Source organism: Tenrec ecaudatus, chromosome 16 (genome assembly GCF_050624435.1).
Source record: "Tenrec ecaudatus isolate mTenEca1 chromosome 16, mTenEca1.hap1, whole genome shotgun sequence".
NCBI lineage: Eukaryota > Metazoa > Chordata > Mammalia > Afrosoricida > Tenrecidae > Tenrec > Tenrec ecaudatus.
In genome coordinates this window covers 112,652,747-112,666,389 of record NC_134545.1, presented here as the reverse complement: position 1 = coordinate 112,666,389, position 13,643 = coordinate 112,652,747, and the positions used below count along the sequence as shown (strand labels likewise).

The 13,643-nt window shown below is 59.5% G+C and overlaps 2 protein-coding genes across 2 annotated transcripts; both read left to right on the top strand.

The window, feature by feature from the left end:
- The first annotated feature begins 934 nt into the window (after nucleotides 1-934).
- ECHS1 (enoyl-CoA hydratase, short chain 1) lies at nucleotides 935-7,155 on the top strand. Its single transcript, XM_075534245.1, has 8 exons — nucleotides 935-1,099; nucleotides 1,815-2,012; nucleotides 2,332-2,459; nucleotides 2,999-3,098; nucleotides 3,629-3,733; nucleotides 4,819-4,938; nucleotides 6,255-6,322; nucleotides 7,010-7,155. Exons 1-8 carry the CDS (start codon nucleotides 1,012-1,014, stop codon nucleotides 7,073-7,075), a joined length of 873 nt encoding a protein of 290 aa, XP_075390360.1. The 5' UTR covers nucleotides 935-1,011; the 3' UTR covers nucleotides 7,076-7,155.
- Nucleotides 7,156-7,280: 125 nt separating this feature from the next.
- On the top strand, nucleotides 7,281-12,898 carry FUOM (fucose mutarotase). The gene is made up of 6 exons (XM_075534246.1): nucleotides 7,281-9,141; nucleotides 9,644-9,712; nucleotides 10,012-10,082; nucleotides 10,169-10,267; nucleotides 11,014-11,087; nucleotides 11,352-12,898. The coding sequence occupies exons 1-6, from the start codon at nucleotides 9,057-9,059 to the stop codon at nucleotides 11,416-11,418; spliced, it is 465 nt and encodes a 154-aa protein (XP_075390361.1). The 5' UTR covers nucleotides 7,281-9,056; the 3' UTR covers nucleotides 11,419-12,898.
- Nucleotides 12,899-13,643: the final 745 nt, after the last annotated feature.

The following is a 13,643-nucleotide window of genomic DNA, read 5'->3' as shown; positions in this document are numbered from 1 at the left end:
TCCAACTGCCAACCTCTTAACCTTTTTTACCACCACGCCAAAAACCCAAGCTCAATTTCAACTCTTACAGGAACAAATCGCCCCATTTCCTCCAGAGGAGCCTGTGGCTTGAACCCCAGACCTTGCCTTAGCACTCACACCAGACAGCACGGCCAGGGCGCATTCAACCGGGGCTGAGTGCTCTGGAGGCGGGCGGACAGGAGCTCTGGATTGAAGAGCCCCAGGTACTCCCAACAGCCTTGAGCTAGTCTGGTTTCTTAGGAATACTGTATGGCAGTTCTGCCCGCCTGCCCTCCACAGGATTGGCGACCACACTGTGGCCCCTGCCCAGTCTCTGCGTTCACATTCCTCGGGGATCGTGAACCCTGAAGGGTGTGGGCTTGGCCCGAGCCTTTTGGGCCACAGCCTAAGACCCTTTAGTACGAAGGCAACTTTCCTCGCCTCTGACCCTGGCCCTGCCCTCCTTCGTACATGATCGAGGGGCCTCCTTCCCGCCTCCTGACCTGCAATCGCCAGCCCGACCTTGGTCCCAGGCCCTTGACCTTACCCGCTCCGCACCCAGCCTCGATCCCGTACCCGGCCTCCCGTAAGCCGACCCCAACCTCGATTCTGACTCCGAACCTGGCTACCCTAGGCCCCTGCAGGCCCGCCCCAACCTGGGTCCAGCTCCCTAGCTCTAGTACCCCGCCGCCCACATTCGATCCCGCTCCGGGTCCTCGAAGCCCCGCCCCCAGGTTCCATTGCTCTCCCAAACCCTCGCAGCCCTTCCCCCGTGTAGATCCTACGCCCGACTCACGTAGCCACACCCCCAGCCTCGATCCCGTTCTGGGCCCTCTTGCCGCGGCCCCAACCTGGACCTGACCCGTGCTGCGTAGCCCCGCCCCCAGCAAGGCCCTGCCCCTCCCGTGGTCTCGCGATAGCCGGCCTGGGGGCGGTGCGAGCCCGGAGTGGCGCAGGCGAGGGGCGGCTCCGCGCGGAGGTGCTGCGCCGGCTAGGCTTCGGGACTGTGCCATGGCCACCCTGCGTGTCCTCTTGACCCACGTCTGCGGCCCGCTGCGGCCCCGGGCCAGCTGCTCGATGCTCCGCTCCTTCGCCTCGGGTGAGCGGGACGGGCGGCCACAGGCCGCCAATTTGACCCCAGGGCTCACTTTGGCCTGCACCGCGCCTTAACCCCGGCGTCCTCCAGCGCCCGCCACCAGAGCGCCCCAGCCCAGTGGGAAGGGAGGCCCGGGTGGGGTCACCCCCTCGTGTGGCCACCTCAGCGTTTATGGACCTGCGGCAGCGCCCCCACGTGATCTGCGCTTCCGCCAACCCCCCCCACACACACACACCCTAGTGTCCCTGTAGCGTGGACGCCGTGCTGGAGGGACCTTGGGAAGCCCGGCCAGGAAGACCCCTTAGCCCCGCCCCTTAGGGGAATGGCGGTGGACATCTCCTGGCCTTAGGATACAGACGGGGAATGTCTTCTCAGCCTGTCTCCTTCCCCACCTGCTGCCGCCTGCCCACTGTTACCTTCTCTCTCTCCAAGCCGCTCCCCAGCCTCCAGGATGGCTCAGCTCACTTTGAGCTAGCCCTGCCACTCTGTGCCCCCCCCCACCCGACTGCCCTCACCAACGTCCGTTGGAAGGAGAGTGCATGGTTGTGTGACATGGTATGACAAGTTTGTAGCAGGAGGGCCAGGTGACTACTGTTCTGTGTCAGTCAGCCCTGGGTGAAGCCAGTGGCACAAAAAACACTGGGCCCCAGGCAGCACCACTGCCACGAGGGCAGGCAGGGGTTCCATGTGAGCAGTGCTCTCTACCTTGTCTTGGCAGGTGGCAACTTGGAGTACATCACCACGGAGAAGACTGGAAAGGGCGGCAGTGTGGGGCTAATCCGGCTGAACCGACCCAAGGTGCTGAACGCACTGTGTGACGGCCTCATGGTGGAACTGAACCAGGCGCTGGAGACGTTTGAAGGGGACCCGGCCGTGGGGGCCATCGTCCTCACGGGCGGGGAGAAGGCCTTTGCAGGTGGGGAGGCTACAGGGGGTATGGGCAGTAGGCAGGAAAGAATGGTGCAGGGCAGGCTGGCACCTCTGGGAGCCAGGCATGGCCTGGGGTCCTGGGTGTACCAGGGGAAAGTGCATGGGGCCAGTGCCAGCTGAGGCACACTGCTGCCTGGGAAAGAGCGTGTCCATAGCCACGTATGCCCCCGGGGCATGCAGCCAGCCTCCTCCACCAGCAGCACTGCTGCATACACTTGATGCACCTAACACCCTGTCCACCAGGTGTTGAGGGGTAGGCGGGCCTTACACTTGGGGATTCCTGAGTATCTGTGCCTGCTTCCTAGCGGGAGCTGACATCAAGGAGATGCAGAACCGGACATTCCAGGACTGTTACTCCACTGGATTCCTTAGCCACTGGGACCGAGTAGCCTGCATCAGGAAGCCTGTGATCGCAGCCGTCAATGGCTATGCAGTGAGTGCCACTCTGTGTCCCCCCCAACCCCCACAGGCCAAGCCTGGAGCCTGGGTGTGTAAGGTGCCCCTCTGCACTGCACCCTACTTGCCCCCACAGGTTGGGCCAGGAGCCTGGGTGTATAAAGTGCCAGGTTTCTATTGACTCTTGAGTGTGGTTTCCAGGCCAGGAAGTACACCTCCGGGTCCCTATGCTGGCTGTCCCAGTTCCCCAAGGCATTCACTGTTCCATGCCGTCCGAACTCTTCATGATGTTTAGCCCTTTGTGCCCCTGTGAGCTTAAGTCCTCGGGGCTGCAGTCCAAAAAGCACTTGCCCACATCCCTCCTGTTGGTAAATGAACTGTTCTTGGCACGCAGCCAGCCCTTTGGGAGGACGAAGGGGAGCTCCAAACCAGCCCTTCACTTGACAGAACTCAGTCCTCAGAGCCGAGGGACACAGAGCGAGAGCCACACCCCGTGGGCAGCCTGTCTGTGGGTCTCATCCCAGCAACATCGTTGGGCTCACAGAACAGCTCTCTATCTGGGCTCTGTGTCCACAGCTGGGTGGTGGCTGCGAGCTGGCCATGATGTGTGACATCATCTACGCAGGGGAGAAGGCGCAGTTTGGGCAGCCTGAGATCCTCTTAGGAACCATCCCAGGTGAGCAGGTGCTGGCTTTGAACATGGGCCTTCCAGGTGCCTCCCCCGCACGCGCACTGACACCTGCAGGTGCACTGTGTCAGCAGTGAGTGGATAGACTTCTAACTCAGGACTTGAGTGTGGAGACCGGTACTCTTAGCAGCCACCCTCTGGGTCAAGGGATGGGCAAAGTGGGGAGGTGCCACCTGGGCAGTCTGGCTCCAGCCTGGAGGCATTTTCCAAAGGGCCAGGAGAGGTGTGGGGCACCCTGACGGGAGCAAGCCTCTCTCAGGGTTGCCCCTGCTGCCCTTGGCGTCTGAGATCAGATGCTGGAGGCCAAGCACAGCAAGCAAGCATTTGTGTAATCTGACCCTGCCCAGGAGCTGTTGGGAAGAGGCCCAGAACAGCAAGTGCTGGACATTTCTAGAAAGTAGATGGACTAACCAAGGAGAGGCGTGGATGTGGGGCCTGGACAAGTGGCTGAATGTGGGAGAGCTGCCAGGCCAGGGCAAGCTTGTATCTCAAACTGACTGATTTTGGGGTCCTTGCAGGTGCTGGGGGCACACAGAGGCTCACTCGGGCGGTTGGGAAGTCGCTGGCCATGGAGATGATCCTCACCGGTGACCGAATCTCAGCCCAGGAGGCCAAGCAGGCAGGTGAGCAGGAGCTGAGGGCTGCCTGCTGCTGTCACTCGCTCACCCCATCCCACACCGCAGAGGAACCAGCAGGCACACCACTGCAGGAAAGGTGTGGGGGGCAGTATCAGACCTTCTCGCTGACTTTCCTGGGGAAGGAGAATCAAGATTGACAGCCCCAGCCTGGTTCTTAAAAGGCAGCAGTTAGACACACAGCCCCCCCCCACCCCACCCCGCCCAACCTTACCACTAATTCTGACACCAACCACCCTTCCCATTCTCTGCTCCTTTGCTGGCTTCATTGAAGCAGCCACACACAGCTCATGGGCCACACTCACTGTTAGGTGTTTATTAAAGAAGTAACAGGTTACAATTCAGGGCCAGGAAAGACTCAAGACACAGTTCTTCAGACAAGACAACCTCTTCTCCACCTTTCATATGGCCAGCCTCTCCATGGTCCTCCTGGGCTGGCCTGGCCTGTTCCTGAGTTCTAGCTACTCAGTAAGTTTCCTGAGGTGCCCTACCCGTCAACCAGCCCCTGTCCATGCCCAAAGCACCCTATCACCTTGGTCTTCTGCTGCTGATCATCCCTGTTGGCCCCGTTTTGTCTCCGGTATGGAGATCCCAGGTCCAAAGGACAGCAGCTCTGCCTGGCTGAGAGAGACAGAAGCCCTGCCACCTAAGTTTTCCCAAACAGGAGCACTTTGACCGAGAAAAGTTCTTAAAAGTAAGGTGTGTAGGAGGCAGGGCTTTTAGAAACGTGCAAATGAATGTCTTAGTTTAACTCAAAATGGCATTTTAAATTTCTATCTGTAGTCGCTTGAATCAGAAATGTCAGCACCTCGTTTATAAGTCACACCCACAAGGTGCACCACCCAGACCCACTAACAGCTCGAAGTTCTTGCAGGCTCTATATCAGACCTGCCGCCACAGGGACCATGGTCTCCATCATCACCTCCCACCTTGTCCTGGGAGTTTTGTGAAGGCCATGGCAGAGGACAGCCACAGGCCTGCTGGCTGGCCAACTGGGGTTCCTAGGACCCTGGCGCCTTGAAGCGGGAGGGCACCTGTGTCCCGCCACATGGCACCAACCTTCTCTGTTCCAGGTCTTGTGAGCAAGGTTTTCCCTGTGGAGACCCTGGTTGAGGAAGCCATCCGGTGTGCAGAAAAAATCGCCAGCAACTCTAAAATCGTGGTGGCAATGGCCAAGGAGTCAGTCCATGCAGGTAGGGTTCTGCGGGTGGGGAGGGGGGGGCCACGCTGCAGCCCAGACTGGGGCCACATCCAGGGTCTGTCCCAGTAGAACAGCCTCCTGAACCCATATGCTGTGAACATGTGGGGACAGTCAGCTCTGTCCATCTGGAAACTTTTCATTCTGTCTGACAGCCAAGAGCTCAGACCTACCCAGCTCCCATCTGCCCAGGCCCCCATCTTATGTGCGTTCTGGTGCCATGACCGAAAATCTGTCATCCTGGTGTGTATGGACCAGTCACTGACTTTGGAACATGAGTGTGTCCTTGGGCTAGTTCTGTCACCTCTGGGGCCTGAAGTTGGAACAGCTAATGTTTGTGGTGTCGCTCCGCTAGGGGACCTGCACATATTCAAAACCCACTGCCCTCAAGCCGATTCCGACTCACAGTGTCCCCAAAGAACAGAGTAGAGCCGTCCCTGTGGGCTTCAGACTCACTTTTTAAAGGGGACAGACATCCTCTCCTTCTCCTGAGGAGCAGCAGATGGGTTAAAACTGCTGGCTCTGTGGGTAACAGCCCAGCCCTAACCCCTGCACTCCCAGGACTCCCAGACATGCACAGCCCAGCCCTAAACCCCTGCACTCCCAGGACTCCCAGACCCGCACAGCCCAGCCCTAACCCCTGCACCAACAGAGCTCCCAGAGCTGCACAGCCCAGCCCTGACCCCTGCACTCCCAGGACTCCCAGACCTGCACAGCCCAGCCCTGACCCCTGCACTCCCAGGACTCCCAGACCTGCACAGCCCAGCCTGACCCCTGCACTCACAGGACTCCCAGGCCTGCACAGCCCAGCCCTAACCCCTGCACTCCCAGGACTCCCAGGCCTGCACAGCCCAGCCTGACCCCTGCACTCTCAGGACTCCCAGACCTGCACAGCCCAGCCTGACCCCTGCACTCCCAGGACTCCCAGGCCTGCACACTCCGCGTGTTCCATAGGCCCTGTGTGCAGGGCTGGTCAGCACCTTGTGGCTCAATTCCATGCCACTGGAGTTATATGTGGATGAAAAACATGCTGTTTGTGGACCCTCTTGTGCTCAGGATGAGGGTCCACCCTGACCAGTTAGCCGCCAGGCGTCTGTGGGCAAGGACACCCCAGCAGCTGGTTCTGAGGCGGTCTCGGTGGGGGGTGGGGGGGTTGGAAGATGTGTAAACCAAGGAAGGCAGGGAAATGGAGCAAGAATGGGCTTACTGTAATGTTTCAGATCCTAGTGGAATTAGGTGGTGGGTGCAGGAGGGTGAGAAAGCCCCCATTTTGCCAGCTCAGCTCCTAACACCCAGATTTTTCTCTCCCAGCTTTTGAAATGACGCTAACAGAAGGAAACAAGTTGGAGAAGAAGCTATTCTATTCAACCTTTGCCACTGTGAGTAAACGGCACTCCCACACAGCCCCTGGCATTCCCTCTGACACGGCCCGCAACACCTCCTCCCTTGAGCCGGTCCCCGAAGCACAGGTCTCGCACGTGGGAACCCCAACAGCTGGCTGCCGTGGGCAAGCTCCTGGGTTTGAAATGCAGAGCTCTTCACCCTTGTTTAAGGAGCCTTGGTAGCATAGAGGCCGTGCATTGGACTGCTAACCACAAGGTCAGCAGTTCTAACCCACCAGCTGCTCTGCCAGAGAAGGGCAGGCTTCCTATTCTTTGCGGGCTCACTGTCTCCAAAACCCACAGGGGCAGTTCTACCCTGTCCTGTAGGGTCACTGTGAGTCGGCATCGCCTCAGTGACTGTGAGATGACAGTGAGTGACCACATGTTAACATAACTGAACGTAGAGCATAGTAGTCTGCCCCAAGACCCTGCCAGTGCCCTCTCAACATTGTAGCCTGGTTCTTTTGTCAGTAGCCTAGCTTCTGGTGTCTGGTAGCAGGACTGAAAGTATATGGTTTGGGCTCTGGAGGAGAGTGAAAACAGCGTGTGTGTACATGTGTGCCAGCGTGCAAAAGAAAGGACACATGCTGACAACTGGCCCAGCGGCACAGACACTGCCCTGTGTCGGGCGGACAGAGACCAGATGGGAGGACATCAACCTTGCTCCCGTGTCTCTCCCATCAGGATGACCGCAGAGAAGGGATGACCGCCTTCGTGGAGAAGAGAAAAGCCAACTTCAAAGACAAGTAGAAGATCACCTCCTTGAATCTCAGTGGAAGGAGGGGAGGCACCTATCAGCCTCAGAAGTAAATAAACTCTGACAAGCCATGCGCCCCCCGTTTCTCTGGCGTGCAGCTGCGCCGTGGGGCCGCCAGGCCTCAGAGTACTCATATGTCGGTGCTTGACTTCAGGGCCTTTGTGCGCACGGCACGTTGTTCACGTGGGGTCATGTGACCTAGAGCTGCCCAGCCAGTCTGTGCCGAGGGACGCTCGCTGGCAGGCTCCCATGGAGGAGGTGAGTGGCCTGCAAGTCTCACTGAACTTGCATGTGCTGCTCTTCCGGTTTTCTGTTGTGAGTGAGCCAGAGCGGAGCAAGGGCCCCACGTGAGTGAGCCCTCCATACCCCCCATGGGCACACACATCGGGGCTTCTCACACCCACAGCCGGCCTGTGACCGGCCTCCCACGTGCAGGTCCCACAACCACATCTGCCCACGTCCTCACAATACCCCTGTTATGACCCAGGGAGCTCATGGCGCCTGGACTGACTCATGCTTCCCTGGGACCACAATGGTGACCCCACAGTGAATGACTGTCCATAAGTGCTTGCCTTTAATCCAAGCATGTCTGAAGGTCCTGAGTGGGCCTGCAGCACTGGGGACCGCCCAGGTCATGTCATGTGTGCCCCTACACACACACAAACCCACCCCCGCCCCCAGGACTCTTCTTGGGGTGAGGCCAGCCAGGTGACAGCTGGAGTCTCAGATGCTAATGTCCTGAGGTCCTGCATTGAGCCGGGGTGTTTGCAGGGAGCACACAGCCCCGCAGCAGCTGGAGAAGAATCCATGTAGGAAGGGCAGCCAACTGGGCACCGTTTGTCTGGAAACCAGAAGCAGACCGAGTGGCAGTTGGAAAGTTGGTAGAGCTCCACATTCTGGCTGGAGGCTGTGTCCTCTCGAGGCCTGGGAGACAAGTACAGGCCAAGAGGACAGTTGCAGGTCTCTGCTCAGACCAAGGGGTTGGGAGTCTGTCTACAGGTGCCTGGCAGGCCTGGGAAGGAGGCCTGGTGGCACTGGGGGCTTATCGAGTGGGCTGGCTGCTAATGGCAAGGTCCATGGTTCAAACCTACCCGCTGCCCATACATGTCTCAATCAGATCGGACTTCATGACAGTGGGCTGAGTTGAGGTTGCAGGACGCGCACAGGGTGCTTGATAGGCAGGCACAGCAGGCAGTGGACCTGCCCCAGGGGCAGAAGCCCAGGGGAGACAGATGTGGCTATAGGGGTCTTAAGCTAAGTGAATGAGTGTGCTCTATGGCGCACCATCTGGGTAGATTCTGTAATTGACGCCCAGGCACCCAGGGAGGAGCTGGAGCATCCCAGCCTTTCACTGGGTGCATCGATGGGGCAGCTTGGGGACATCTAGGCCTTGGGCAGGCACTGGCCAGTAGCCAAAAAGAGTCTTGGGCCTGCCTGGAGGGCCAGTTTCACGAGGCCTACGAGGGCCTGGGGCCTTCTCTCTTGCTCCAGCCAGACCCTACCTGGGGACAAGAGCTGAAGGAGATCTGCAGGCCAGGAGTGTCCACACCAACCTGCACAGCTGAACTTCTCGGAATTGACCTGGCTTGGGTTTGCCCTTGAGGCTGTGCATGGTGCTTCATATCTGTTTATATAAAAGCCGGTTTCCACATGTTTCCTGCCTGAAATACAGCACTGTGGATACTACCCATAACCTCCAGGGAGGTGTATCCCAGGAACAGCCTTACATCTGAGGGGCTTTCTTTACAGTTACCAGGCACTGCTAAGGCCGTGGGGTTCTCTGGCCAGCCCCCCACCCCAGAAGAACCCCACTCCCCGAGACCAAGAAGACCCCCCCCACTCGCCAAGGCCCTAGCCCAGCCCTGTCCTCAGTTCTAGCCCTAGCCCTGCCCAGCATGGTCTGCCCCCTCTGGCCTAGCCCTGCCCACTCCCGGACTTCCTGCTTGGATCTCCTTGCTCTGGCCCTGCGTAACCATGGTGGTGCTGAAGGGTGTCCCTGCGCTGCTGTCTCCGGAGCTGCTCTATGCCTTGGCACGGATGAGGCACGGAGACGAGATCGGTGAGGGCAACCACTCAGTGCCTGGCATGTCTGGCAGCAGGGTACCCCCTACTCCTTGGGGGTGTGGGGTATCCCTGGAGAGCAGCGCAGCCCCTCCCTTGCCTGGCCCACAGCCTTTGTCTGCCCTGTCCTTTCGCTCTGAGAGACACCCCATCGGTCACAAGGGCACCTGTGCTCTAGGCGGGGCTGCGAGCAGATGCACCGTCCCCTCCCTAAACCTGGGTGCTGGGCCAGCATTCTCTCCTGGTCCCAGGAAGGACTTCCTCTGCTTAACAGGCCCTGGGGCCCCAACTAGTCACCCCCACACCTGCTGTCCTGGAGTGCCAGGAACAGCGCCAGCCTTCCCAACCCCGTGGGCGCCCTGCCCTGGCTGGGGACGGGAGGTTATGCGACCCGACGGTGACAGATGCTGGAGATGGCAGCGCAGTCGGCCAGGCCCCGTGCGACAGGTTCTGACCACGGGTGTGTTGAGTAGTGTGGGCTGACCCGCCTTCCCTGTCAGTTCTTGCAGACGCCAACTTTCCCACCTCTGCCCTGTGCCAGTGCGGCCCCACGGAGATCCGCGCCGACGGTGAGCTGCCCCTGCTCCACAGCTCCCGCCGTCCTGTCTGGGGGGGATCCCCAATGACCCAGAGCCCTATGACCCCTGGGGTGAGCCCCAGGCCTCCCATCCAGGCTAGACCTACAGTGTCGCTGTGATGACTGTGGCTGACCCTGGCCCCAGACTCGAGATCCCTTGTCACCTGGCCACCTTTCCACTGTGTCTCACACTGGCCTCCCTGGAGTGTGTGCCCGGGTGCCTCGGCCAACCTAGGACCACCCTGTGACTGGGCAGGGCAGTGACCTAGCAGGACTCCACCCCTCCCACAGGCCTGGGCACCCTACAGCTCCTGGAAGCCGTGCTGAAGCTGCTGCCACTGGACACCTATGTGGCAAGTCCGGTGAGTCCAGTGCCCTCCTTTCCATATTGCGTGCTGTGGAAGGGGAGGTGTGTGCCAGTGGGCACAGCTGTCCGCACTCTCTCCAGGCTGCAGTCATGGAGCTGGTACCAAGTGACCGGGACAGGGGCCTCCATACCCCAATATGGAAGGACTACATGGCCCTCCTGCGCCAGGCAGGCTGCACTGTGAGCCTCCCTCTGCACCTGCACCCACCTGGGGCTGAGGAGGGGGAGCCACGTGGGCGGGAGGGTGGGAGTGGCCTATACACCCTAGGGTCTTCACTGCCTCATGAACCCCAGGGGCTGCTCTCTGGGGACCCAGGCTCTGCTGATCCTGGTTTGGGGGTTTCTGGGTGGGGCCCCGCCTTAGAGTTAGCCAGGCCCTAGGTGGAACCTGAGGAGGTTCCTGGGACACCCACATACATACACACCCCTCTAGCCCTGGTTGTGGCCCACACCCCACCTTGCCTATTCTCTTAAATAGGGAGTAGTCTCCAGTTGGGCGGAGGTGGACAGTGGGGAGCCTCAGTCTGCTGACTGCCCTTTGGAGTGTTGGGGGAGGGGGGGAGAAAGAGTCACAGCTCTAAGAGGAATTGGGCCCCTTCCTCTCCTGACTTCCTGTATAGCACCCCAGAGTCCCTGGACCCCTGGATCCCCAGGCCCCCTTAGTGGACCCCCCACACACACACCCCAGGCCCCTGGAGCTAGACTGGTGCTGGGAGAACCCAGGAAAGAGTAGAAGCCTGTCCCTGGCCTGAGTCTGCCCAGCCTGCTGGAGCTACCCTGGTGCAGGGGACTGGCCCTGCAGCCTGAAGGAAGGGCCCAAGCCCAAACTGCTAGAGGAGGCTTGCAAACACAAAACTGACTGGGTGACCTAGTCAGACCCCCATGAGGTGGCAGCCACTTCCCCACTTCCAGTGGTTGTCTTCCAGAAGCCGCTGGAGCCCGTGGAGCGGTTCGCATTTTACGAGCGAGCTAAAAAGGCCTTTGCTGTGGTGGCCACCAGGTGAGTGCCAAGTCCCGCCCCACCTCCACAAAGGTCACCCTTCAGGAGCAGCCCAGGCCAGGGATGAGGGTGGGGGAGTGGTAGGGGGCTCGGACAACATCCTCCTGAGAACAGGATTTGCCAAGTATTGGAGGAGGGTTTTGTCCCCGAGTGTCCGTGCAGTGGGCATTTGCCCCTGCCAGGGAGGGTCCTGACAGGCCATTCCTGTAGCCCCACCTTTGAGCTGGGCCCCTGAAGACTCCACTTGCCTGGCCCTTCTTGCAGTGAGACTACCCCCTACGGGAACATCATCCTGAAGAAAGGGGTGCTGGCCCCTGAAGAACTGCTCTAGACCTGGGGATGCTGCCCTGTGAGCCCTACAGAGACAAGCCCAGCCCATCTGCCCCGCCTGGGCCCACAGGGTAGCTGGGGGCTGTACCTCTGGGTTTTGCCACTGAACCTGGGGCATCTCCTCCTGATCTACGCAAGGTGGGGTGGCCCAGCTTCCTGTGTGGAGTCTGAACTTAGACCAGAGCTTTGTTCTTAAGGAGACTTGTTTGATGCTCTGCCGCCAGCCCCTAGAGGCACAGAAACAGCCCTCACACACATGCAAATCCTCTGCTGGGCAGTTCAGGTAGAAAGAAGGTCCCCACCTTCTGGGGGGGGGGACACAAGGGAAGAGGGCTGGGGGTTAGTTTGGGTCCTGAGTTGGATGAGGGGTGCTTGTGCTTGCCTTCTCCCACCTCCCCTGCCCCAGACACTTTGGTGGTGACAATAAGGACTAGATAGGGTAGGAGTTGGGAGTCTGGACGCTGCAAAGGAAGAACTGGGAGCAGAGTGCCTATGTGTTGGGGAGCTTCTGGAGAGGGCGGCTGGCCACCCAGGTGTGCAGCTTGGAGCATGGGCTGGAGGCTCATGAGCACTGCGCCATCTTCAAAAGGAACTTGGTGCCCAACTCCAGGGTCATCCTGGGGGACAGAAGGAAGCACAGGAGGGTGTTCCCCACAGAGCCCAGACCCAGGTGGGAAGGGCCCATGGGGCTAGGGTGTTGAGGAATGCCCCCTGGGCCACTGTCCTGGACCCAGGCTGCTCTCCATGGGACCTCTCACTGACCCCTCAAACCACCCAATAGCCACACCTTCAGGGAGGAGAGAGGACTGAGGCCCCAGGACAGAAGGGAGAGCCTGGCAGCACTGAGGCACCAGAAGGTGGTCTGCTGCACTCCGCTGTACCCACACCTACACTCTGGGGGAAGAGGGGGCAAGGAGCAGAGCCGGGAGAGTAAATGGAATGGTGGGCAGAGATTTGGAGTTCAGAGAGGGCCCTGGTCTGTGCTTGCCTGTGGCCCTGGGCTCCTGTGCCCACTGAAGCAACTCCTGACTCCTCCCTCACTGAGCTACCAGCCCTCGCACCGCTATCTGGGCATTTCCAGGACTCTATTCACTAACTACCTGGGGGCCTTTGGAGGTGTCCATACATGAACTGCACATATTGAGAGGAAGTGTTAACCCTTGATGTGTACCAGCACCTGGGAAGACCCTCCCCAGCTAGAGAGGGAATGAGCCCATCACCGCAGAAAAGTCTCCTCACCCCAGATCTCCTCAGTGGCTTCTGCTCCGATAAGGTAGTTTGTGTTTTCCGTGTTTTAAACTGGACTGTCAGGCAGAGAGGTCACTGAGGTGGACCCTGTACTCCCTGAGTCTCCCAGCATGCACTGGGGGCGGCAGGTGGCTGGGGGCAAGGGCTCTCACAGGTGAAAGTGCTGTCAACGCTCACACACAGATCTTGAAGGGACATACTCTCTTCCCCTGAGGACAAAACGACCAGATACAACCAGAAATGTGTGCTTAACTTTTTAAGAAATGCCAAATTGTCTTTAAAATACAGCATTTTAGATTTTCACCAACAGGGGGCGAGAGCCCAGTAGACACTGCAGTCCCTCTGTAGCCTGTGAGGTGATGTGTGTGCGCATGCACGCGCCCCTGTTATGGTATCTGGTACAGCTCCCTCCCTCATGGTGGGTAGCAGTTTTAGGGACTGGCTTGCTCTATCATGGGGATGTGAATTTCAGGCTTCCAGCCTGGTCCTCCTTCCTCCACATCCTTGCTTCCTCTGACCCCGCAGTGTGGGCCCAGTACCAGCCCTGTTTCTCAGCCCAAACTGGACCCTCGTGACCAGATGCTGGCCATGGCCCCAGAGACTCACACCCCTGCCCCATTCAGCATCAGGAGAGTGGTGGGGGGGGGGTTGCTGGAGCTGGCAGTGAATGGCCTTGGACCCAGCATGGCCTCTCTGCTCCTACAGGAGCACTCCATGGCCCCCAGGAGGGTGGGCTCATGTACCATCCCCACCCCCAGACAGCGCCAGGCTGGCTACCACCACACATGGCCTTTGGCCTTCGGCCTTCAGACATTTATTTATTTTTTTCTCTTGGGGACAGAGATGGTGGGTAGGCCCTCTGAGGGAGGAGGGGCATGCAGGGCGGTCAGCGCTCCTCAGAGTGGTAGATGTGGTCTCGGTCCTCCTCTGGGCCCTGAAGCAGCTGGAAAAACAGCTGAGCCCGAGACCAGGACGCCA

Bases quoted from the DNA above. Each gene is read 5' to 3' on its own strand.
- ECHS1 (XM_075534245.1), top strand. From the start codon at position 1,012: ATGGCCACCCTGCGTGTCCTCTTGACCCACGTCTGCGGCCCGCTGCGG. The intron at 3,734-4,818 runs GTGAGCAGGAGC...TCTCTGTTCCAG, and splicing joins CCAGGAGGCCAAGCAGGCAG to GTCTTGTGAGCAAGGTTTTC. The intron at 6,323-7,009 runs GTGAGTAAACGG...CTCTCCCATCAG, and splicing joins TCTATTCAACCTTTGCCACT to GATGACCGCAGAGAAGGGAT.
- FUOM (XM_075534246.1), top strand. From the start codon at position 9,057: ATGGTGGTGCTGAAGGGTGTCCCTGCGCTGCTGTCTCCGGAGCTGCTC. The intron at 9,142-9,643 runs GTGAGGGCAACC...CTTCCCTGTCAG, and splicing joins GAGGCACGGAGACGAGATCG to TTCTTGCAGACGCCAACTTT. The intron at 10,083-10,168 runs GTGAGTCCAGTG...CACTCTCTCCAG, and splicing joins ACACCTATGTGGCAAGTCCG to GCTGCAGTCATGGAGCTGGT.